Source organism: Phoca vitulina, unplaced genomic scaffold (genome assembly GCF_004348235.1).
Source record: "Phoca vitulina isolate PV1807 unplaced genomic scaffold, GSC_HSeal_1.0 scaffold4, whole genome shotgun sequence".
Lineage (NCBI taxonomy): Eukaryota > Metazoa > Chordata > Mammalia > Carnivora > Phocidae > Phoca > Phoca vitulina.
The window spans coordinates 28,458,247-28,485,931 of record NW_022589707.1 but is presented as its reverse complement, the minus strand read 5'-3'; the positions used below and the strand labels follow the sequence as shown (position 1 = coordinate 28,485,931).

At 35.0% G+C, this 27,685-nt stretch overlaps 1 protein-coding gene across 1 annotated transcript in view; it reads right to left on the bottom strand.

The window, feature by feature from the left end:
* PPP1R3A (protein phosphatase 1 regulatory subunit 3A) overlaps positions 1–21,153 on the bottom strand; it is a 45,187-nt gene extending 24,034 nt beyond the window's left edge. Inside the window, exon 1 of the mRNA XM_032401191.1 lies at positions 20,366–21,153. Coding sequence (XP_032257082.1) covers positions 20,366–21,153 — 788 coding nt within the window. The remainder of the gene's footprint in view (positions 1–20,365) is intronic.
* Between the last annotated feature and the right edge of the window lie 6,532 nt (positions 21,154–27,685).

Sequence of the window (27,685 nt, the reverse complement as noted above, 5' to 3'; positions counted from 1 at the left end):
CTTTATTTTTAATTTTTTATACTATCAGCTACTGCTTTGGTTTTAATGAGTGTTTATGATATGAAATCTGTTCTAATTCATTTCCGTGTTCAAGCAATTCAGTTTCACAAACTTATTTCCAAAGTAGCTATTCTACTTATGCTAATCACAGCATGAATTGATATATCAGGGAAAAGAGAAATATGGTAAATTGGGTTGGATGGTTTATGTTAAAATCCAAATAAGAACCCTATTATCCAACTGGATTTGTGTTTAACTGCATTTGAGAAGTTTTCTAGGCAGAGGAGTAAGACTTAAAGCATTATTTCTGAATTTAATGCTTTTGTGAACTTACGTCACACATTAAAATCATCTTAATGCACCTTTTTGTCAATTCTTCACAATAGTGTTACAAAAGGAAGGGAAGAGAGGATACATTTAAAAAGCAAATGAAAAAGAACTCAATGGGAGCCTATTAGGCTACCTGTTGATGAGCATGTAAGAGAGTCATTAATATGCGGCTCATTGACATGATAGGCCATAATGACTCCTCCAGGGACGGTTCAGTCTATTGTGTCAGAGACTAGTTAGGGATTCATTAACGCGAAGACTCATGACTTCTTAATATGCAAATTATTAATGCAATGCATTGAGGCATCCCTCACAAATGTCCACATTTTGCATTACATGTCTTCTTTGCCACCCTTTACCCACACCTTTTGTGAACTGTTTTCTTTTTTCCATCCTCTGTTGCAGATCTCTTCACAAAAGATTCCGTACTCCTGTGGAATCTACCACTTCACATTCAAAGACCTCCTCCCCTTCAGGCCACCTTTCTGGGATTTATTGCAGGTCCACATATACAAACCCCTTGAACATTTTGAAAAAATCAGTAAAAATTCAGCATAAAATCTGATTTGATATATTTCTCCAATGTCAAATTGGTTTTTGGCTAAAGTCAGGGCAATGTGAACGAAGGGGTTGTTTTTAAGAAATGAGACTCTGAAACATTAATAGTATCATTTATACTGAAGGTGGGAGGGGAAAGAGAAAAAGAGAGCTGAGAAAAGCCCAAGAAAGAAGACACAAGAAAAAAAAGTTTAATTAAACCAAGTAGGAAGAGTAAGTATTCATACCAATGTAATACATTAAATGAAGAAATGGATTTAAACCACTCAATGTCTGGCATACAGCAAGCAATCAATAAGTATTAGCTGTTATTATTATGCTGGCATTTTGCACTCTGCACAAAGATGAAGTTAATATCCACATTTCCTATTGAAACAATAAGAAAAATGTTATTGAGTGAAAGTTGTTCCATCTATAAATTAACATACCATAATGAGGGGATCAAACATATTCTTTATTCCTACAACAGAATTAGCTACAGCATTCATGGAGAGGTACTCAGGCATCCTTTGAAACTTATCCAGATTTCATGTATAGAAACTATGTTTTAATATACCCTTTCATGTGGGACTTTATATACTACCTATATTCATTTTCTTGCCACTCTATTATCCTAACCTGGTCTAAAACACAATACCTTCTCTGCTAAACTTCAGGAGAAACAGACTCTATTTCTAATTTCCATTAGCCCTCAACTCTGCAGTAGGTCTACAGAAGTCTATTTATCATAAAATTCATATCCCCATACAAAATCAGTAACATTTTTTAAAGCTAACAGCTTTATCGAATTATAATATATATGCCATAAAATTCACTCACTTTAAGTGTACAATACAATAATTTTTAGCATATTTAGTATATTTTCAGAATCGTGCAGCCATCACCAAAAACTAACCTTAAAACATTTCCAGTACCCCAAAAAGAAACCTCATGACCCTTAGAATCACTCTTCATTTCTCAACCCCAGCCTTAGAGACACTAATCTTCCTGTCTCTATATATTTGCCTAATTTGGACATTTTATACAAGTGGAATTATGCAATATGTGTTCTTTCATGTCTGGCTTCTTTCACAGAGCATAATGTTTTGAGGCTCATCGATGTTGTAGCATGTATCAGTACTTTCTTTTTATTGCTTAATAGTATTCCATTATATAGATATAACACACTTTGTTTATTCATTCACCAGTTGTTGGGCATTTGGATTTTTCCACCTTTTGGTACTTGTGGATAGTACTTCTATAAACATTTACATTTGTGTGGGCATATGTTTTCATTTCCCTTGGGTAGAAACCTAGATGTGAAATTGCTGGGCTATGGTAATTCCATATTTCACATATTAAGAAACTGTGTTAGTATTTTCCTATAAAGTGGCTGCACCATTTTATAATCCCACCACTAGTGCATGAAGGTTTTAATTTCAAGTACTCACCAACATTTATTACCTCTTATTGATCATAATAATTCTAGTGGGTGTGAAGTGATACCTTATTGTGGTTTTGATTTGCATTCCTAATGATGTTGAGTATTGTTTTACGTGCTTATAGGTCATTAAAATAGCTTCTTTAGAGAATATCTATTCAGATGCTTAGCTTATTTTATTTTATTTTTTTAAAGATTTTATTTATTTATTTGAGAGAGAGAATGAGAGAGAGAGCACATGAAAGGGGGGAGGGTCAGAGGGAGAAGCAGACTCCCTGCTGAGCAGGGAGCCCGATGCGGGACTCGATCCTGGGACTCCAGGATCATGACCTGAGCCAAAGGCAGTCGCTTAACCAACTGAGCCACCCAGGCACCCGCTTAGCTTATTTTAAAATTGAGTTCTCTTTTTATTATTGAGTTGTAAGAATTCTTCTAGATATAAGTCACTTACTGGATATATGATTTTCTCCACTATGTGGGTTGTCTTTTTTTTTTTTTAAGACTTCATTTATTTATTTGAGAGAAAGAGTGAGCACAACAGGGGGAGGGGCAGAGGGAGAAGGACAAGCGGACTCCCTGCTGAGCAGGGAGCCCTACACGGGGCTCGATCCCAGGACCCCGAGATCATGACCTGCACTGAAGTCAGATGCTTAACAGACTGAGCCACCCAGGTGCCCCCTACATAGACTTTGTTTGACTGAATCTCTTTAAATAGGAGACAATATTTTTAACATAAATAATCTTCATTAATATAATTATCACAAGCAGCTAATTATACTTCACAGTCTTCTAATGTTAATTTCAATACTAAATGCTAGAAAACATTCAACAGTTATTGGTCCTACCCAGGTTCTAGACTGAAGTAGATGTAAGCAGATTCAGAAATGCTGCAAATGAACATGTAGATTCAAGGAAAGAAGTCCAACTGATTTAGGAAGCTCACAGTACAAACATTATGCTATTTTCTCTGGAGCCTACAGCTAGAAGAGATAGAATAAGCAGGGAGGAGCTCATCAGTGCCAAGATGACTCTCCCAGTTGAAGGCCTTTAGATCCCTGATTAAATAGAGCAAAGTTTATTACCAGGAAATCCTAAATAGATGAAATGAGAAGGGCTCAGTAAGATAAAACTATGGTTGGAGATCAGTACAAGAGCAATATGGTAGTTGGGAAGGACTAGTTGAGAGCCAGATATGAACCAAAAGGCAAGGAGCCTTTTGACTGAAGACGTTGGGCCACAGACGGGGTTGCAGAAGGAGTCTGGGATAAGAGCCAAATTCTGCTGAGACTCAGCTACATTGCCAAAGATGAAGATCTCTGCCACACTCTTAAGGCGACAGCAGACTCTGCAGTCAACACTCTGAAGAATACTTTTATCAGGTGGGCTTAAAGGACTCAGTCCTTCTATTGGACATCATGCTAATTCAGAATAATGTTGGACAAAACTCAGTGTGTATTCATTCAACATATATTTAATATTTGCTAGGCATTATACTAGAAGTTAAACCATGAGCACAAGCCAAGATTAAACAAGCTCTGCCTTCATAAAGTTTACAGTCTAAAGAAAGATAAATACAAACCAGCAGTTTAAAAATCACAATTGTACCATTCACGAATGGGGAAGCATGGGGCCCTACAGAAAAAAATACTAGGAACACTACCCCAAACTGAATGAAGGCAGTAGCATCTGGCACGTATGTGGGCTTGTAAAGAGACATCAGACTGGAAGGAGGTCAGATCCTGCAATCTGATTGCAGATCATATTTAAAAGCGTGATTTTCTGAATCCTAAAATATACATTTTTTTCAAGAAGGAAAACTGTTTTAAAAGAAAACTCTTAAAAGTTGACTTCATTCTAAATGGCAATTAACTTTATCCTTAGTGTTCCTGCTCTTGCTTAACCCTGTCACCATACCTGCAAAAGCATTATTTCATTTAGATTTACTAATTTTCTTTTTGTTTAAATAGTATTACTCTTTTGGTACGTATTGAGACTAAATGATTTCCAATTTTTTTTAATAATTATAATTCAGAACACCTGTGTTTAGGTCTTTTTGTTTACACCGGTTATTCCCAATCCTGGGGCACATCAGAATCACCTGGGGAGATTTTTAAAAAATACCTGTGCCTGAGCCCTGCCCCAGACCAATTCAGTTAGTCTTTGTAGTGGGGCCTGTGTATGGGTGCCTTATTTTTCCCTTTCCTGTGTGCAGCCAAGCTTGAAAAACACCGGTTTACGCTACTATTCTACACTGGCTTTTACTCTACAAAGGTATGGTTAGTGTGAAATTAAGTCCTTCAGTAAAAATACTCTGCTATTAAGAGTTTCCATGGGGTGGGGAGAGAAGAAGGTATACATAATCAAATGGGCTAGCATTAATGTAAATTTTATACAAATTGTACTTCTGCTACTGTTAAGTCTATAAAACAATTTTTATTTATCATGGAGATTACCCACCCATACTTCAGTGCATTTAAATTTACTTTTTTTTTTAACTGAAAAGAAACCTACGTGCTGTTTAGGGTAAAAGACATTCATCATTTCTACTTTAACAGCTATATTGCTCATTATAAAACTGATAGTTTTTGTAAGAATTTAGACCTGAACTAGTAAAACGTTTTCCAGTTGTACTATGTGGCAAATTGTCCAAATAATTATTGCAAATGCAAACACCATGAAGTGTATTGCCAAGGACACTAGTAGGTTAGATCCTATAAAAGAAACAATTAGAGTCTTGAGGTAAAAATAATAGAAATGAGATGACAGTTATTGAAAAAGGTAGAACTTGCAATATAATAGTTTAAACATAAGTTTGTGGATAATGCTGGTATTTTAATGTGTTTGGAGTTTATCATGTATAAGAGAATGTTTCATATAAAAATACCACAACCACATATATTCTGGTCTTCTTTTTTCCTGATTTGGTGTGTAAGTGAGGGCACTTGCAAGATTGCACTTGCTATCTTTGAGGATCAGCATTTTACAACAGTTTGCTTCATTAATATGTATATAGTGTTGATTTTATGAAAAAAATTTCTTTTTACATGTCTCAATTTACATAAGCTTATGATCAGGATACCTATATAATGTTCCTACTCTTGCTTATTCTGCAAATTGCAGATTGCAGAAATCTATAGTCAGGATAATCACAATAATGGAAAATAAAAATAATGATAGATAAAATTATTTAGTACTTTTTAACTCCAATAACTCAAATGTTGAATTCCTTCTTTGATTAACTGTAGCTCAGCTCCAACACGGTGTACCAGTGGAAAAGATGGACCTAGAAAGATAGGAACGAGACTCTGGGAAGCCAGAGAGCAGCCAGAGAAAGGAGAAAGGGATCCTAAAGAGGTTTGGTGTCAAAGAGAGACTGTTTCTGTGCCTTTCCTGCATGAGACCCTGTGGCTAGGTAGTGACTGCTATGCCCAAGAATCTATAGGAGGCGTAAGGAGCATGAGAACCTAATGCGAACAGAGGGGAAAGGTCCATCACTTGAAATTGCTTCAAGTATTGCCCTTGTGGCTTTGTTCATCATGGAACCCTGTTCCCCCAGATTTCTTCATGACTGACTCTCTTCACATCTCTGATCAGCTATCATTTTCTCAGTGATGTGCAATCTTTACTCCTCCTTCTTCTGTGGTATTGCATTTTATACTCTCAATTGCATTTACCATTTTCTAACATAACTTACTTATTCTTTATGTTAACTACTTATTAGTTTTCCCTTCCATTAGAATTTCATCTAACCAAGGAAAGAGATTGTCATTTTTTCACTAATGTATCTCCAGTGTTTAGAACAGTACCTGGCACAAAGTATGTGCTCAATAACCATGGTTGAATGCATGAAGACCCTTTATTCTTTTCTCCAGTCACTTGTGGTTTTTGTTTGTTTGTTCTCTATCAGTGCACAAGCTAAAGGACACAGTAAGAACTTTGCTACTGGTATCTTGATGATTTTTTTCTTTGAAGTCAACCAAGACACATACTCTCTCAATCTTGAGGTCCCTGGTATTAGAAGGAACCATACTAGTGTAATTTCCATATACCCATCCACAAGGATAAACATTGAGATGCCTGGACTAATCTTTCTCACTAAGTTAAAACGTAAACCTTAGATTTTAAAGGAAGAATTTGGATCAACTAATTACAAAAAGAAATTTTCCCTGAGCATGACTAGAGCAGTAAGATGAGTCACCCATGAAATAGGTATAGGGATACCTAAAAATGCATGCCATCATACATATCTGCTTTTTATATTAAAGATGACCTCTAGCAAAATTAAATAACTAATATTGATAATGAGAAAAGGATAAAACCTGTATTTAACCATTCCAAATACAGAAAGAGACAGTAAGTAAAAAATGGTTAAAAACATAGAAAAGGTTTTTAAACATGAGACTCCCAAAACACAAGCAGAAGTATGATGGTATTCCTAAGTACCATAAGCAGTTTTTCAAGGCAATAAAGAATCTTTCATAAAACATGATTAGTGGAAAGCATGTTAGGAGAGAAACATTGGGGAAATTATGCTCAACACTTACAATTACATCAATCTCGTTTCTTATAGTTAGCAAACTAGTTCATACTTTTCATTAATTTACTCTGAATACTTTCTGAATTAATATAACTAAAATACTACTCTATCCTTGAACAGGGAGACTAAAGTTCAAATTTTCGGCCTAGCAAGAGTGTACAGTTCTTTTCCAACTTTTTTTTATTGTTTTATTTTTTTTTATGTTATGTTAGTCACCATACAGTACATCATTAGTTTTTGATGTAGTGTTCCATGAGTCATTGTTTCCGTATAACACCAAGTGCTCCATGCAATACGTGTCCTCCTTAATACCCGTCACCAACTTTATTTTTCAAGTTTGACTTCCACAATTCCATCCATTCTAGGCAATCTAATTGACTAACAAAATCCCCAAGTTGTCCTTTGCACTGCCATTTCCACACATATTTTTTACTCTCTGTAATACTCCCCTGCTTCTTCTCCACCTACCCAAGTTTTACCATTTCAAGGTCAAGTTCAGTTCCTCTCTGATGCTCTTCCTAATGAGGGCAGCCTGCATAATAGTCCTTTCTTGAATGCCCATTGCTCTGTATCTCCTATGATTTCCTCTGAGTATGTGTTATTCCATTTGGCACACATTACGTTGATAGCTAACTTTTCATGTATATAAATATTATTCCTTAACCAAATTCATGCTTGAAGATAGAAGTTACCTAGGAGTGTTCTACGTAAAATAAGAACTCTATTATTTCTTTATGAATAAGTGTCTTATCGAGGCATTGTGGTTCAGAGCCATAGGAGATTAAAGAATTTAAATCACAAACCCAGTTTCTTCTATTAAATATTTTCTGGATTTGATCAAATAAATCCCTTTGCCTAAATCTCTTCTTATGTCAAATGGGGCTGGTGTTGCTTACTACAATGTACAAAGGTGATCTAATGGGAAATAACTTTGTATCACTTAAGAAATGATGATAGATTTAAAACACGTATTCCTTAAGCTTATATAATTAGAAATTTCTAAATAAAAGAACAAGGTAACTTATTAAAGTAGTAAATATCATAGAATTAAAGTTGTCAATAAGGTATAGTCCATACATGACATGAAAGTCCTGCCTAGTTTTGTAGCCAAGTTCTAATTAATGTTACAGATCCTTAGATACAAAATTGGATGAATGAAAGGAATTTCATACCGTAAGTGGTTAAGGAATTCCCTAGGAATTGGAGAAATACACACACACACAATTGACCTTTATAATCATGCCAACATAATTTTGAAAAGGATTTCTAAAAAATTAATTTCCTTAGAGGTTACAATTCATCACAGGCAAGTATATTTTATTGTACTAAAATAAAATAACCCCCTCAATTTCTCAACAGCTAAGCCTTACCCAGAAAATGTTTAATTCAGTCTCACAAATAACATTTCAGTGGAACCCATCTCCACTTGTATATTGAAAGTTAATTGGAAAACAATAAATTTAAATGGTAAAACTTTAATTTCCAGCCAACTTCATTTAAAAACTTCATAGAAAGTAAAAAAAATAAAAATAAAAAAAATTTACAAATGCTATGCATTACCTACCTTTTTTTTTACTTGGGTTGTGACCTTAGCTTTTACATAATAAAGTTCTATAGGATATTAGGAAAATTATAGTAAAACTCTTAATGAAAACTATGAGATGTTAGTTGAGGGTGGTAATGTAAGAACTAATTGCTATATCAGTATAGGGGAGCATATTATTTTTGCCAATAATAAAAATATAATTATTTATGCTAATTTCCTAAAACATGTTGGTTTCCCAATTCTTACTGCCATAAAAAGAAAAATAATATAATTTTTAAAGTTTAAATTTTTTTTAAAAATTGAATCATTGTAATGTCTGATGATGGTACTACTTCAGTTTGAGTTTAACATTTTCACAAGATACTTTAAATGTATTTTATATTCTGCAAAATCAGTAATTACCTGTGAACTAGAAAGTTACCATTGCTTAAAGTTTTCAAAAGTTAAAGCTCTTGCCTATAAAAATCAATGCAACTGGACCCCTCTGTTATATAGTTTTAAAACATATGTATACAAGAATATGGGAAGTCTTCATATTCTTCCTGCAACTCTTCTTTAAATCTAAAATTATATCCAAAAAAATTGTACATGCTATTCAGTAGAGTGTAGCAGATCCATCACACTTCCTTTTTTTGTTAAGTTTTAAGGTTAAACATGTAGACACATTGTAATACTCCTCTTAAATACTTTTGTTTTTTGGTTTCCTGTAGGGGAAGACCAGGCATGCAATCCCAAGACAGAGGTGACAGTACTGTATGACTTAATAAAGTTTAGGTTTAGGTACACAGGAGGAATCTGGTAGAGGCAAAAGGCCCAGTCAAGGGAAGACATTAAGGTAAAGAAAAGCAGATAGGACAGAAGGCGGGCCAAGAATCCACAGGTGTCAGAATCAGGGAGCATCATATGAGCACTACTACGAATATTGGCTGTGATCCTGGCCCTGGCAAGAAGGAAGAATGAACGACTCTGTTCTGATCAATAGACACACAGTATCTGCCTTTGGTCTTTCATTATCCAGCCTGTTAGATTTTTCTGGTTCTGGTCCCACTGGTCTGGACTGTGGTATGAAGAAAGCCAAAGGCTAACCCCGGTGTATTTATTTTATTTGAGATGTTAAGATTATTTGACATTACTTCAAAGTAATATTTTGATGACTCCATGAATCAGCTCTTTAGAAGACTTAGGATAGAAGGAAAGACAATAATGAGAGTATCCCATAGTAGGCATGTTAATTTATTTCTCAATTTGATCTCTTATTGATACCTTGATAACTGAAAGTAACCATCTAAATTTAGATTGTCTATAAGACTGTATAATGGTTAATGTGTTCATTTCTATATTTAATTTTAAGTCAATTTAGGTAACAAATACGTGGTTATTGCAGGGACAAATTTCCTTTTTATCTGTTTTTATGATATATAAATATAGTCTTTCTATATTTTATCCTATTTTTAATTTTTAAAGTAATTTTTATTTTTGATCCAATGAACAATCATTACCTCATGGCCATAGAATATAATATGGGTATAGAATTAGTAAGAACCAGCAAAAGAGAAATCAGTTATTATTTTGAAGTTTTTTATTTACATCGCAGGGATAATGACTATGATTTTAAACAAAACATAGAATAAAGGAAGAAGAGTTAGGATTTGAGAAAATATGTAACTTTGGTGTGAGACATTAAGGGAATTAATTTGCCACCTGGATATCCAGATGGAGATGTTCAGAAGGCATCTGATTTTTAAAGACTGTGAAAACAATGAAAGTACTCATCATTAAAACTGTAACAAGTATAATTCATTCTTCAATTATTCAGAAGGTGCTTTTGGATTTTACTAGGCCTCAGGGTTATCAATGAGAAAACCAGTTGCCTTTATTATTAATTTTAAGAGCTTTTTATATGCAAATCCTTTTATTAGTTACAGTGGGGAATAATGTTTAGACAAATACATCATTCCTGGCCTCAAGGAACTTGCAGTCCAGTTAGGAAGATGACACACACATAGGTTTTTTAAAGTGCAGGGAAAGGCCATCATTATAAATGGCACCTTTGTAAACATTTCGACTAAACAGATACAGAGGGCCATATGATGGAAGTCCTCTTCCTTCCAGACATACAAATATCTGAAAAACAGGAAGTCTTTTGTTAAATGTTAATTTCTTTGCCTATAGATAAATTACATCAGATGCAAACACAGTAAACAGCAACCCTTTCATTTAAGGAAAGCTGTTTTATTTATACCCTTGAAATAACTACTCCATGAAAAAATATTGCCAGAATTATTTTAATTTAAAGGAAGAATAACAAAGCAATATAAGGGCAAAAGCAATCCCATAATATGGATAAATCAGGAATAGGACTAGGAGTCCTGTTGAACTACATGAGTTTAATGAGATTTGTAAACAAATGTCTTGAATGTCCCTATAACTAGCATTGTCTAAAAACTTAACTTGGTTTGCCAAAGTTAGCTTTAAATGAGCTATTACTAATACAGACAATAGAAAATATTAGAAAACATATGAACTATCTGAAGAATGCCTTTATTATATGTATAACACACATACACACAAACAAGATAAAGTTTAACTAAAAAGCTCATATATACGGATGTGTGTGTGTAGTTTTTCCACACAAAAAGACAATGCATTAAGAATAATTCAAATAGGGGTGCCTGGGTGGCTCAGTCGTTAAGCGTCTGCCTTCGGCTCAGGTCGTGATCCCAGGGTCCTGGGATCGAGCCCCACATCGGGCTCCCTGCTCCACGGGAAGCCTGCTTCTCCCTCTCCTACTCCCCCTGCTTGTGTTCCCTCTCTCGCTATGTCTCTCTGTGTCAAATAAATAAATAAAATCTTTAAAAAAAAAAAAAAAAGAATAATTCAAATATAGATGGGTAGTATTACTTAACTGCTCCCTAGGTTCAATTTACTAAATAAGTTATGAACTGGATTGGCTGTCCCAGTTCTCTGCACATATTCCTTGATTAGAACAAATAGCTTTTAGTTAAAACTGTACACACACACACACACACACACGTTCAAGAAATTTAACATCTATTCGGGTGAATTCTGCTTGTCGCTATTGTATTAACCTTTCTACAAAACGATACACTTAGAACCAATTTAAGTTTCAGTTGGTCTATATTACATTTGATTTTTGCAAACCTATTTGAAATTTTTCAGTGTCTCATACAGTTACATTCTTGAGTGAAATTTTATTAAAACTTAGATATCTAGAAAATAGAGTACATAGCTATTCGAAATTATTCATTATTTGTCTAAGAGCGTTTCAAAAATTCTAACAGCCATCGTTTTAGGTAGAATTGAGAAAATAAACCGAGTAATCTTCTGAAATATTTTGAATTCTCTTCCCTGGCACCCATAGGAAGTACAGTAATAACAACAATCCCTCCAGTACTCAGAACTCAAAGCTAATGATGGCAGGACTGGGAGAGCTCTTTAGCTAGCTTGCTATTATTCCCTGCAGCCCCTGGAATGTTAGTGCCCGTAGTGCACAGTCCTTGTAATAGTCATGTCATTCCCCCGTCAGAGAATCTAGTTGGGGATGAGTTTTTTCTTCTCTGAATTTTGCATTAAAATACGACAAACTAGTTTATTAATTTACTAGTTAGGACCTCAGGGCAAAAATCTAACGTTATTAGGTTAGTTGACCTGAAAAATAGGAAACAATCACAGAAACAATACGATTCTGCTTAACTTTGTAAGGGTAGGGACTCCAACATTTAATTCAACTGAGAATCAGAGTAAACAATGACAAGATTAAAGACATAGAACAATATGAATGGCTTTATAAAAGACCTAGAATTCCTGATAGAATACATTACTGAAGAACACAATCTTTCCAGAAGATGATTCAGGAGAGAATATATAACCATTTGGCCTGGGTAGTTTTTAGAATAATTCTGCCTCAAAGCAAAAAATAGAATTAAATGGTCTTTTCTACAATATATGATTTATTGAAAATGATTCAGAAATCAAGTGTCATATTAACACTGGAAACAATGATTCAACTTTATTTACACTGAACTCAATAGTCTTTTTTTTTTAAGATTTTATTTATTTATTTGACAGAGAGAGACATAGCGAGAGAGGGAACACAAGCAGGGGGAGTGGGAGAGGGAGAAGTAGGCTTCCCGCGGAGCAGCAGGCCCGATGTGGGGCTCGATCCCAGGACCCTGGGATCATGACCTGAGCTGAAGGCAGGCACTTAACGACTGAGCCGCCCAGGCGCCCCGAACTCAATAGTCTTATACACCTATTAGAATATTTGTGAAAATTACATTTTTTTTTTACTGCATCTGAATGTGATTTTTAAAATCTGTGTAATTTTTTCTATTGGCAAATACCCAGAAGATTTAAGTTATAACAATACATTATAAAATTATCTGTATTTATCCTCAAAAGGAGACATTATAAAATTATTTGTAAGTATTTATCCTCAAAAGGAGATACTAGTAAAATGTATTTTTCCCAGCTTCCTTTCATTATATGGCTTATGAAGCTGACATTTACCTGCACAATTCTATGTGATTTGTAATTGTGTGAAGACATCCACAGTAATTTTTAAGAATGAGAATAAGCGTGGGGTTTTTCTTAGAGTTAGAGTCTACTTGATTTGTATCATGGCTTAAATCTGTAAAACAAATCAGAATACCATCAGTGTTAAATGGGCTATAAAATCTGTTTCACATAATTAAGAAAAGAATCTACTATTTGGCATGCTTTACAAATATAAATTTGGGGGATATTTTGTCTTTTGGTAAGTAAAGGGGTGAGTAAAATTCAAATCCAGAGCCACACATAGGATAGTCATGGTCTTACGATGTTAGCATTTCATGTCTCTTTGTGACTCGAATAGCGTTTAAGTGCAGCACAGACAGACCATTTCAGACCCCCTCACTTGAGGGGGAAGGAGTAGTAAAATTACCTAAGACAGCTTTGTGTAATGTACACATTACAATGCCATATAACAGTCCAATTTAGGGATTTCTATTTTGTCATAAAATCTTTAAATAGCAGGATGATATAATTAAGCCTTCAAAACCAGTTATTACTTATATAATAGATAATAACACTACCATGCCGTTTACCCAAGTAAAACTATTAGAGAAGCAGAATAAAAACCTGAAAAGATTCGAGACATATGTTTTGAGGAGCTTTTTCTTTTTTTATATAGTGGTGGGGTACAGAGAACGCTTTAAAACAAAGGAATGGGGGCGCCTGCGTGGCTCAGTCGTTAAGCATCTGCTCAGGTCATGATCCCAGGGTCCTGGGATCAAGCCCCACATCGGGCTCCTTGCTCAGCGGGAAGCCCGCTTCTCCCTCTCCCACTCCCCCTGCTTGTGTTCCCTCTCTCGCTGTGTCTCTGTCAAATAAATAAATAAAATCTTCTTTAAAAAATTAAAAAAATAAAGGAATGAGCAAAATGCAATGGTGTATAATATATTTTCTTAGAGGAAAGAGTTATGTAAAATTCAACTTCACCTTCTAGGTATAAAGTGATGATAGGTGAAGTTGTGTGCAGCTATCTTATTTATTTAGTCCAAAAGAACTATTTTAAGAACTATTTCAAGAAGAAACATGTTGTAGTTTATTTTTTTAAAAAAGTAGTGTTCAACTTATGAACAGGCAATGTTCCAAATTTTTTTGTAACCCAGAAATTGCTGGAATTTGGGAATCATTTTCCCCTAGCAGCAATGGTATAAATACTAGTTTCTCTGGTTAGTGCCCCAAAGCTTATTGAATCTATAATACAACTAATTTTGAAACTTTTGTATTAGCCTGGGTCCTGGCAGCAGAAATGATAATAAGGAAATAAAACATTCCTCCCTTAATCTTGAGCGTAGGACTAGCCATATAGAAGTTTTAAAAGCGATATTTATCACCAATGTCATTTTGAGTATCTATGGAGGGTCATCAACTGGGACAGATCCTATATATGTTAGCTAATGTAGTTCTCATAGCACCTCTGCCAAGTAGAAATTATTAACCCTATTTTGGCCTTTGTAAAAAGGATACAAAATATAATTTATCCAAGTGTACACAATTAGTAATTAGACTGAAAGCCCAAATCTGCCCCACTTTAAAGGGTATGCTGTTTCCATTATGCTTCATTGTTTATGGAATCCACCTTTTCCGCTGAACACACATGCACACGCTCACACACACGCACACACACACGCACACACGTATATAAAAATTTCAGGCATGGTTTCAAAGTGAAGTGTCAGAGCTTAGAAGATCTTTTAAGTCTATCAGGTCACTAAGCAGTCAGGCCCACCTCAGGGGTCTGCTCCTGAAGTCATTTCTCATTATTCCTGTTGGGGTTTTGGTCTAAAATCTTAGAACAGGGACAAGAGTCACAATCAGCAAAATTGGAAAAAGTTGAAAAACTAAGTGTCCCAATTCATAATCTTTTTTTTTTTTCTTGCCTAGAGTTTTACTGGCTCAGAGTGCTTGGGCCCTATAAGAATTTTTATAGGCTTGGGGCGCCTGGGTGGCTCAGTCGTTAAGCGTCTGCCTTTGGCTCAGGTCGTGGTCCCAGGGTCCTGGGATCGAGCCCTGCATCGGGCTCCCTGCTCAGCAGAAGCCTGCTTCTCCCTCTCCCTCTGCTGCTCCCCCTGCTTGTGCTCTTTGTCCAATAAATAAATAAAATCTAAAAACAATAATAATAATTTTTACAGGCTTGCAGATGGGCTTCGGATGGGAAGTTCAAGTTTGTGGAGATCCAGAGGATCCATGTAAGAAATGGCATCCGTAGTGATTCCCTTCAGCTAGAGCTTGAGAATGATGAGATCCTCTTGTTTCCCTTCTCTTAGAAAAGGTGACAAAACTACGCCAGGGAGTCTAGGCTTCTAGGGGGATGGATTTACAGAAAACCAGGAAGCCACAAAGCCCTGGTAGATCTCCAAGGAAACTAAGCTACTTGGCTCCTTGCTGTCAACCAGATGGCAGCTTCCAAACGGTCCTCTTGACGGGTCCTGTGCAGCTGTGTTTTATGTTTCCATATGGCCTTGCCAGAGCTCCCCCCTTAAGCAGACCTGGCTTCCACAATTAGTACGGACTCACAACAAGTTAGTTATGGAATACATTAAGTCCTAAAGGCCTCATGGGGCTATTTACACCTCTTTGGACTATTTCCAGGATCCCAGATTATACTGTAAGTGTAAATTAAGGAAGTCTCACGATCCAATGCCTCTGACTGGAACTGCAACATTACCATATCTTCTGCTCCATTTTCCAGTGCTTTTCTTGGCCTCATTTTAACGATTTTATACCACCCTGAAAGGTAAACTCTGTAATCTTAAAATCATGCTTTAGAAAGTCTTTCTTTCTTTTCCCTTCTTGAATGTGCCTGATTCTATTTCTCATGCACAAAAATTGAAGACTGATCAATTTTTTCCTTTGGCATTGAAGTCTTTCAGGAATTTATTTGCATTCACCTGTCCAAGTTATAAATACCATCCAACACCTATATCATGCCATTTCTTTACTTAAAATAATAAATTGGTTTCACTTAATAAAATACAAAACCAGATGAAGTCAGTCTGTGTACCCAACGGTTGGGAACATACATTTAGCAGCTGGTGAGGGAAAAAAAGTTCACTCCCTTAGCCCATGCACAAGATCAGTTATAGATCACATATTTTAGAAAACCTGAAACATAATGTAAATGGTTCTTATTTTATTTTTTATCCATGGCTTCCATTGTGTACCCAAAGAATTGGGGTTGATGTTGTTTGTCCCTTTCTCTGTTCTCAGTCCCTGTGAGGACTTTTTCTTTGGGACCTCTCCTCATCTTCGCAGGGTCATGTTTCTTAGCCATGTTTCTCATGGATACTGGTGCCTAACAACACCCAGGTCCTTAATAAACACTTGTTGAATGAGTTTTGGAACCTGAACAAGGTAGACTATGATATCTGGAGAAATAATGCAAGTCCAAGAATCAGAAATTAATTAGCTGAACAAGGTTTGATAATGATGATGGCAATTATAGTTGGCTTTTGATGACTACTTTATATGTGCCCAGCACTGCACTTAAAGCTTTAAGAATATCTAATTTTACGTTAATTGAGTTATCACAATGTCAGGCATCATTACCCCTATTTTACAGATGAATAAACTGAGGTGCTGAGAAGTAAAGTAGTATGTCCACAGTCACATAGCTATAAGTATATATTTTACTGGGATTAATATACAAGTCTGTTCAATGCCAAACTTCATGTCTTTTTTTACCCCTTCCCATCTGGTCCTCCATTTTATCATCTAGTAAACATGGAATATTTAATGGTCATTAAGATAACCAGTTTTAAGATGTTTCAGATATAAGGTGACACACATCTCAGGAAAAGTTAGAATATAATTAGTTTTGCTTATTGATTAAAGTCCTGTAAGAGACCAAGAAGTGGCTCTCCAAAGCTGAAAACTTAGGAACCTTGGAAGGAAAGAGGAAGGAGATTTTTGGGCAGGTTGAGCCTTTCTAGGGTTTTTGAGATCCATCTAAAGCTAAAGTTAGCCTTGTCTTTTTACACTGGTTAACATTTACTGATAATTTACTATGTTCCAGATACTGTGCCAAAAGTTTGCATGTATTATTTCACAGAAATCTCAGCCAACCCTATAAGATAGTACTATTGTTATTCCCAAAACAGATGAGGAAACCAAGCTTAACTTGCCCAAAGTCACCTGCTAGCATGGTGGAGCTTGGACTCAAAGCCAGATATGTTTAACTCTGAAGCCCATAATTTTAACTGCTTCTGAATGCTATTTTTAGCTTATTTATCCATGTACATTTAAGGTAATTTATATCAGTGTCATTTATTTCTTTTGGTCATTTATTTTGAAATAAAGTCCATGGGATGAGGATCAGCAGTCTGCTTAGTGTGTTTGCTAGCACATACACCTGTGCCGTGTGTGTGGTGACACTTACCAAGTATCTCCTGATGTGGGCCTTTTGGTGCAATTAAATACCTCTGGGTCACTCTCAGTCACATGTCTACAAGTAACAAACTCTGCTTTCCTCTCACTCTAGATATTTCTTTCTGTCGAAGTGGATAGATTAACAAACATCAAAGAAAATGTAGAGATTTACAAACTCTGACCTGAAAAAAATCTCCATAGAAAAAGCATAGTGTCTAGGGTGATTGACGCAACAGAAATCCTACCTCACTAAGTGTATTCCCACAGTTGGTTCTGTACCTATTAGAAGGGATTATTGATGCTTTCAGAAGATACAATCTCCAGGACACTGATAGCAAATTAACTTTGGTATTAAGAGGAATTCAAGTTAGAGGTTACTGTCTACGTTAGGACAGCTTATTTTCACTTTAACTCTGAGTTATATAACCCACTATTGTTAATTACTTGCATGTATGAAGCAAAAATCCACATAAATTTCTCTTCTGTATTTATCTGTTGGGAGAAGTGACCTCCAAATTAAGCTATGGAGGAAGTGTGGAAACATTCAAAAAAGACCCATTTAAATTATGTAACTCTTTGGAGGGAGAAGGATGTTTTAGAAGCTATCACTTTTTGATCAAATCAGTATTAGTTCACTTTTATTTTAGCCAAATACACATTTTGTAAAATAACACTAATAAGGTATGCTATTTTTCCCTAACTAAATTCTTCACAATGAAATCCAACTGCAATATTCATTTAGAAATTTGATAATGCTCTCTTGTGTGAGTTTTAGGAATATTTGAAACCCCATTGCATATAAATTATATCATGGAAAAGCTGTATAAATATTCTATTACGGCACATGCTGTTCTAAGAATCTGTCAGGATTTCCTTTATACACTCCATTTTGAGTGGTATATAAATCAGATATAAAAATTCACGTTGGACTGAAACTCTGCACAAAAGGCCTCCTCCAGAGGCAAATGCTTTTTTCAAAATGTGGTTTGAATTATGTTGGTCATTTTTAAGTTATAGAAGTGCAGAAAATGTATTTGTGGTTTTGAAGGAGAGAGATTTTTTCCATTTTTATAACTCATTAGGAAACTTTACAGGCCTTTAGACCATTTTGTGGTTTAGTTCTTCTCAGGTTTTTCCCCAAAGCAATATTAAAACTTGAACAGTGTCCGCTCTGAATCCAATGATTACTGTTCTGAATACAAATGTGTGTATGGATATATATAGTTATACATATCTTAGAGTAGGAGAAGTTCCAATAATGTCATGAGTGGGGTAGAAGATTAGGCCTATCAGTGCCCATTTTTGTTCTTGGAATCAAGTCAACTTTGGCCTATCAAAGGAATCCCCTATTTTTACCAGTTCAGTATGTATCGCTTGTAATTTTAAAGCTGCATCTTTAACTTCAGAAAAATCCTCTGAGTTAAACACTACTTCTTCTACTAGCTCTTTGACAATAAGGCTATGACTTTTCTAAATTTTGCTTCTCTCTAACAAAGAGAACAAGTTGCAGCACGTTTAATAGATATTCACTGATGATCTCTTTTGTAAAGTATTTAATGTGTACCTTTGTGTATATGAATCAGTTTGTTAAATAGTATTGAGTTTGTCTATATAGCTAACATGTTCCTGAGTAATTTCATAAACATCTAAGTTACTATTTTAGCACATGTAGAGATTATGTTTATATTATTCTCTTAATAGCATCAGTTAAAATCTGAGAAAGTTTTATTTGGACTAAGAAAGTTGGCAAAATTCACAAAGTTGAGTAAGCCAATCTTTCAAATGACTTTAAAGGATAATGAAAATAGAAATATTTTATATGATTGAATTGCTTCCACCTATGTTATATTTAGTTCATTAATGCATGAGACTAACACACTTAGTAGTTACTATTTACTGTCATATAATAGATCAAGGCATTAAAGCATAAAGAGGCTAAAATTTTTCCGATGTCGTTCCTTATGTTTTTATTAAATTCCACTTAGAATTTCGGTGTCTTGATTCCTAATACAGTTCACTCTTCATCATATTACAGTATTTCTGGTGCAGTTGCTAGAATCTTAGGTCTAGTAACAGTTAGGATGGACCACCCAGAGGACAGTCCAACATTTGCCTGTGACTTGTGGAGCAATGTGGACTTTTCCACTAAGACACTTTGAGGAGCAGAAGTGATCTATCTCCTCCTGGATGTTTTATCTGCTAACCCGGTGTTATGGAAATTAGCCAACTCTACAATAGAGAGAGCTGAATGCAGTTTTCTTTCTTTCTTTTTTTTTTTATATTAACAGGAGAGCAGGGTTACTAATGAGGAATCATATCCCAAATCTCTAATCTGTGAAGCTGAACATACTTATTTCTATTTGGGTCATTTTTTTAAATTCTCCGTTTGCTTTTACTAACTTATACTACTTTGTGTTCTATAATATTATATTTGGTTGTAATTATAAAATTTTGTGTGTAATTTATACATAACTCGTATACTTTTGTCTTTCTCTTGGTTTGTCACTAAAGTCATAGCTCTTATGATTTACCTTAACATGTACTCCAAACAGCCCTATATGCCTCAATCATTAAGAAATTTTGGGGGAAGCCTATGAATATCTGAGTACTAAGAGCATTTTGAAACACAGTTTTATGTTAATCAGAAATGTTTTGAAGTATTGCATAGACATTTAAAACCCACTGAAAATAAATATACTATAAATGTCAAAATGAAGTGTTACATGTTAAGAATCCAGATTCCATGGTTTGAACTTAACAATTTGTAAGTCATTAGGCAAGCAATATGCACATTGTGCTCCCCTCCTCCCCCATCTACTAAATTATACCCATACTTTTCCTTGCATTTGGAGGAGCGATAACATGGTGCTATTATTTGAATAGCACTGACCTTGTTAAAGCCTAGCACCATTGTTTTATATATGATGAACAGTATATTTTTAAACAGAATGGCTACTTCGTACAACACATGAAATAAAGAATGACATAAAAAGACTTTAAGATTATGAAGAGTAAAGAATGTAAGATAGATCCTCACCTTGATTTTACCTTTAAACAGCCTTTTATTTGTCTATTAGGAACTTCTTCCCGTGGTTTTACAGGCTCCGGCTCTTGTTCTTTCTTTTGACAAATCAATATATAATTTGTGCCATTATTATTTGACCAAAATGTACCAACAGAAGTTTCATAACGTATACAAAACTCAACTTTACTGCCATCTTTTTGATAAGGGGGAACCAATAAAATCTTAAAGGAGAACTGGTCAGTTTCACCATCACATGAATTTGGGACATATTCTGCTAAAATGTCATAATGTGTCTGCCAGTCATCCAAGGACATTCTCACATATACTAACTTCTCAAAAGAAATATTCAAAACTCGAATAATGCCCTTCATACTTGTAGACCCAGGAGGATACTCAGTTGACTCCAGTATTGCTTTCTGTACTTGAAGTTGCTGCATAAGATCTTCTTTTGAAGAAGGCAAATCAAATAGTGGAGATAAAACATATTCTTCTGTGTGAAAAATGTCCTTCCTTAAGTCAAAACCGGTGGAAACACTTGGTAAATCCCAGCAATCAAATTCTTTGACAGACACAAGATTGAATCCAAAGGTGTCAGCGAATGAAACTCTTCTTGCACCTGAAGATGGAGTGTCCAGGTACATATCTTCAGAAGAATCAGAACCTCGTCTACTAGGTTGAGGCGAGAAGCCAGGTTTGAAAGTAGCTTTAACTTCCTCATCTTCAGAAAGAGAATCAGATAAATTAGGAACTTCTAAAAAGTTATCTTTGCTGATCTGACTAGGTTCTTCAGAAGGCTCCATTGGGCTCTCTGATATCAAATAAGGGAGGACTGTACAACTAGTAGAGGCTGATATTTGAGATACTGAGGCTTAAAATAAGTATTATGTTACAGTTGACATTGCAGAGAGGAGTCAGCTCTATAAATAGGTCCAATGGCGTGTAAACTATGCTAGCTTGCCTCCAAAGGCCTTTAATATGATAGCATCCATGTTACTCTCACCAGTATGTTTCAGATTTAACTGTTTTTAAATTTGCATGTGTTTATGAGCTGAGTTCCAAAAAGACATTTAAATCATTTTTTGCTGTGTTGAAAAATCTGAAACTCTATTTAGAATTTAAAAAATTGTTTTAACCAGTTGATCTTAAAAATAAAAACATGGACCCCTTATTTTAAAGAAAATAAAAGTAGTATCCAATACTAACATGTAGTTTTGAGCTAAATCAATCCATTGAAGCGGACAAGGGCAGACAGGAGAAAAGAAGAACATTTATAGAGTGGGGAAGAATCCAGTGCCTAATAATGATAGCTACTATTTAACAGGGACTTACAATGTAAAATGTGAACTATAAAAGGGTTAAATAGAGGCACTGGGAGTCCTGAGGAAACATGATTTAGATGAAGAAGGTATCATTTGAAATAAACCGTGAAGGGTAGGTAGGATATAGACATGCAGGGCTGGAGTGAGGTGGATTTTCCAGGTGGAAGAAATGGACTGAGCCAAGGCCTAGAACAAATAATTAATCAAATCTGTTATTTTAAACATTTGTAAGTTTCTTTTAATTAATCTATGGAAAAATATACGCAAGTAATATGTTATTGACTTGAAAATGTAAATGGGCAATGGTAGGCCTGGCCCAGGAGTGAAATAGGTAGAATAAAGTGTTCATCTTCGGCAAACTGCCATTTTTATGCCCACAAAACAGAAGTTAATACCATGACATCTTGGAGTTTGATGTGAGTTTTAAAGTGTGAGCAGCCTGTTTAGACCACCACATTTTTTGTGTTAATGTAAAATCCACTCTGGAATGACAATCATGTAAATACCTACAAAAAAAATTTTAAACATACATATGCTTTGACCCTGAAAGTTTCCAGCTAGAAATTTACACTATCACTGTAAGTATACAAAGATAAATATAGATATATGTTCATAACAATTGATTATTTTAAAAACTCTAGAAATTATCCAAATATCCACCCACAGGAAACTGGATAAAAAATGTGACACCCATACAATAAAATGTTTTATAGTCATTAAAAAGGCTAACATAGCACTTTATATGTTGATACAGAAAGATAACTAAGATGAATTGCTAAGTGAGAAAAGAAAGTGTGCACAGATATGTGCCTAGAAAATTCCTGGAAAGACAAAAGAAATTGTTAGCAGTGGTTATCTCTGATCATAGAGGCTGAAGGTCATAGGGGAAAGGAGATTCCTATTCTTCACTCAATTAATTAAATTGTGAAAGGAGATTAATTTTTTTTTTTTTAAAAAAGAGAGCTGCCCAACGGGATTTCTTTAAAATTACAGCTTTGTAAATACATTATAAGTTATTGGACAATTTGAATTGCATAAATAGTGGCTCACGAAATTATTTTTTAAAATTAAAAATGAGCGGTGTCTAGAATAAGGAAATGAAATTATTTGGGCCTTACCTCATCCATATAGCAAGAATGAGTGGTGACCTCATGTATTGTTCAAGAATGGAAAATGGCTATCCCTTGCAAAGTTAATGACCGTGAGCTTTGAGTAGCAATATTCCAAGGTACCTAAAATATATCACTAGGTATTCAAGGAAATTAGTAACAAAATAATTTATAGAATCAGTCAATAATCCATACAGTCATGTAAATAATAGAAGAATGAAAATTCACAGATACAATGATGTACCAAAGTAATCTAACTATTTGAGGGTTACAAGCAGAGGCATAGAGCTAAAGACCCCTGGGGTTGTATTCTCTCTCTGCTACTTATTATCTGGGTGATGTTCAGAATTTTGCTCAAACTTTTTAACCCTCATTTTCTTTCATTGTTAAAATGCAATGTTAACAATTAAATGAGCTGCATGTTAAATGTCTAGCACAAAACCTACAGTAACAGTGGCAGGCATTATTTTTATTTCTAAATACGCTTGTGAAAGGCTGATTTCTAAAACACATTAATAGATAATAGACCATAGAGAGTCCACATATATAATATTAAGTAATAATCTGTAATTTGATTTTTGTGTTTTTCAAAGACTCGAGTATGTAACACTTAACTTTATAAGACATAAAATAGCTCTACTTTAGAAAATGGTCCTATTATTTGAACTAAACTTTTCTCTTCTTACTTTGTGTCTTTACCCAGAGCACTGCTCCCTTGATTTGTAGTAATCACTGCCTCTCTTTTGAAGTGTATAACCTTTGCATAATTTTAGACAGTTGAATGTTCCCCCTTAGTCACCACTTAGCTAAAGCCCAGTGATTTTTAATCTTTTCTCACATGTCAATCCTCCAGCTCTTTCTATCATTTTGTTACTCCTCTATGAACCCCTTCCAGCTTACCTATATTATTCTGTTAATGAACTGCCCCCAGATGAATGCAGTATCACAGATCCAGTGTCTCTGGAGCATGGAAAGAAACAATACTGGGTTCAGCCTTGTGACTTGGTGTTTGTATTCAGTTAAAATTCACATCACCTTGCTTCTTTTCCACATCATAGATCAGATCAACATCCCATTTTCTCATATTCACCACTACTTCAATTTTAACATGACTTGTACCGTACTCTTCTTCAACCGCTTAGGCGTACTTTTTTTTTTTTTTTTTTTTTTAACAGAGCTAGGGCTTTTTTTTTTTCCCTTAACAAACTACAGCTCAAGTTTTCATGTATTCCACTTCTTTGTATTAATCAAAGATTCTCAAAGGTAACTTTAACTTAAAGGACTGTATCAGTCAGGATCCCAGGAAGTGGGAAATCAACATCATGCTCAAAATAAGATAATTCCTTCCAGAAGGGCTTATTTACAAGCGTCTATTTAGAAAGTATAAATGCAGAAAAGCCCTAAGGACTAGTGCAGTAAACTGGGGGCCAGTCGCATCAGCATTGTTACCATCCTTCAAGGGATGAGGAAAGGGACAATCATCTGAACCCAAAAGCAAAGAGTGCCCTGAGCTCCCTACTGGCTGAAGAGGATCAATGATCTTTGGTCAAGGGACCCTGCCAACCAAATATGACCTTGCCAAGAGAGATCCAGGAACAAAAATATACTGAACTTACTCTTTTCCTTTCCTGTGATGTCCTACCAGGGCTACACATTGGCCAGAGGCTACGGGGACTATAACAATTCATTCAGGTCAGCCTCCTGGTATAGACAGCAGGATGGAGAAGGGTGAAAAAAAGTAGCAAGTGGATTTGGAGGAGCAAACAAAGATATCAGAAATTAAAAGTTTATTATTCAGTTATCATTACATGCTTATACATTATGTTTAAACATATGTAATTTAAAATATGCATATATGTTCCTCTTGCTTAATACACATTCTATCTCAATGCTAACTGAGTTCCTGTTACCTGATATTTTATTGTTACAGCGAGAAAATTTGAAATATCTAGCATTCGTAAACTGATCCAGTGGAAGTCATAAATAAGAAATACTGAGTTTATCCACAGATAGCTAAGAAAGAAGTAATCTTTTTTGAGACTAGTTATAATGTCACATTTGTTTCCTGTTGGCATAAGTCTTTGCAACCTAAACTCAAGAAATATTTTGTCAAAAGAGAAGCCAGAAGAGTGATTTTTAACCAAAGATACATATCAAAATCACTGAGAGGTGTTCAAACTACACAGGCTCAGGTGCATCATCAGATCTACTGAATAGAGCACTGAATAGAACTTCCAGGTTGGTGATAATGCACAAGTGATTCTGTTAAAGATTGGTGAAGATGCATGATCTGCGAGTCTTTTGGACCCTATAGGGTCAAGGAGTCAGGGACTTATGTTCTAGTTAGAAAGAATCATAGCTATCATCCCTCAAGTATTATGCGGTTTGTTTTAGGATTTTTTTTGTTTTTTGTTTGTTTGGTTTTTGGGGGGGGGTTGTTTTGTTTTTTTGAGAGACACAGAGAGAACATGCGCACAAGTCGGGTGGGGGGAGGCAGAGGGAGAGAGAGAATCTTAAGCAGGCTCCACACTGAGCCAATGTGGGGCTCCAGCTCACTACCCTGCGATCATGACCTGAGCCAAAATCAAGAGTCAGACGCTTACCCAACTGAGGCACCAAGGCACCCCTGTGCTTTTTTTTTTTTTTTGTATAGAGTCTATAAAATAACTTTTATAAAAAATGACATAAAAATTTAGTAGAGTTATAGAGTAGCAGAACTTTAAGGCACTTAGCGATCATTTAGGCTGGTCCCCTCACTTTCACATAAGAAAACTGAAATCTGAAACAATGATGACCCCATCATTTAGTAACTGAGCTGGGACTTGATCTCAGCTCTCTCTTGCTTTGAGTCCAGTGTTCTCCATATTATCCCATACATTCACCAACTTTTAGCTTTAGAATTCAAAATTAACAAAGTAATCATTTTTTTGAAAAAATACACATTAAAATTCATTTGTTCTAATCCAGTTTATTTTTTTAAATCAATTAACTTTTGTGAACTTTCTTTTTTCCATTTGATGAAAGATCTCCAGAGTGTCCAGATAATTTTTCTTTATGACAGAGTCTCTCAACCTTTTTTAACCTTTGCTGCCTTTGGTAAATATAACATCTTACACTGTCCTCTCTCTCCCTCAGAGACTCTGCTGTACTCCTATTTGGGAATTACTGATCTAAGTTATAAAAATGAATTATATGATCTTTTGATAACTAATATTGATACTTAGTATTTTAAAGGACTATTAGTTAAAGACACAGGTTGGCTCATCAGATGCCAATTACTGGAAAAAATCCTCTGTAAAGGTGCATATCTACCAATAGAGGATGCACAGATAAATCAGCAGAAAGTGGAAATTTTGCCAGGTGAAGATAAATTTTTAAAGGTACATGTCATTTATCCCATGGAGAGATGAATGATTCAGTGTAGGTAATTGATCATGTTATAGCAGAAGAGTTTGTCACCAAAAGCAGCATCCTCATTCTTTAGCTTAATTTACAAAAGAAAAACTAGTATAATATTCAAGCACCAAGTGCTTATTTTATATGGATTAAATAATGCGCTTTAAACTCCTTTGATTGAAATAAAAACATATAAATACAGAGTTAAAGAAATCTAGAGTTCGAAGTTTGCTAAGCAAGCAAGCATCAAGGCCAAACGCTTCATTTTACATATAAGAACATTGACATCTAAGTGGTCAGCTGGACTCTTACCTTGGGGTAGGGATGAATCCAGCACTAGCCCTAGAAGGAAAATATGTTAAAAGCTTCTCAAAGACAGGTATAACCTAGTAATATCTTAATAAATTTTTAATTGACATTTATGGGTCATTTGGATTACTTACTATAGGCAAAAATTTAGCATTTACTATGGATTTCTCCCAAAGTTCCAAAGATACATATTTGCTTTATGCAATGTTTGGCACAGTTTTGGGTAAAGATGAATACTTAATACCTCAGTAACAACTTAAAGAATCTTAAGCTGAATTTGCCGTGCAGGTTATGGTGCCTAATAGTGTTTAATATTATAAAAAAGCCAGCAACACTGTCAGCATTACTTAGCTGTAGTTGTCTCAACTGTACATATTAGTTTAACAGGCTAGGAGCTCGGAACCTGTGGTATATACACCTTGCAGGGTAACTGGATGGAAACAAAGGATCTGAAAATTCTCTAAAATTATATGTTAAATTTGTGCGTGTCTACATTTAACTGTGTTGAGTATACAAAATTTACTTCCTGGGTCTCTGAGCCAAAGTTTTAAGAATGATTGATATCTGCAAATGATGATTTGACAATCAGGAGGAGGCGGTCCTGTGAATTACAAGTAGAATATGTGCCAGTCTGTCCCTTTCATGCACCTCAAGTTCAGCCCAAACTGAATCAGTACCCATTATAAAAATCTCTTTGCTATGCAATATGAAAAATACATGACGATGTTTATATGAACACATACACACATTATGCATATCTAATCTGACTATTTAGGTGAGAAATAAATAGAACTTGCTTAATTTTTCATAAGGCACTCCCGGTACAGTGAATAAATATATTAGCATCATTTTAAATTTTCTCATCGCAAATCATCTTTTATCAATAGAGTAGCCAACTGTTTTGGATTCTTTTAGATTTTTCTTAAGAATAAAAAAGAAATCTAGACATAATCTCTTGCTTAACCCAGTAGCTTAGTCATCTATATTTTTTAAATCCTATAACAAAGAATTGTGAAATATGTAAGGAAATTAGAAATATATGTTCTTCCAGGTGGACTCAGCTTGAAAGTTTAAATGATTTGCTCACTGATGATCAGTGTTTGGAAAGTTATTTGGTAGAACACATTTGGGAGCTTGTGTTTATTCATTATGGGTTAAAATTGTATCTCCTAGAGTAGGAAAGCTCCCTGGAAATCATT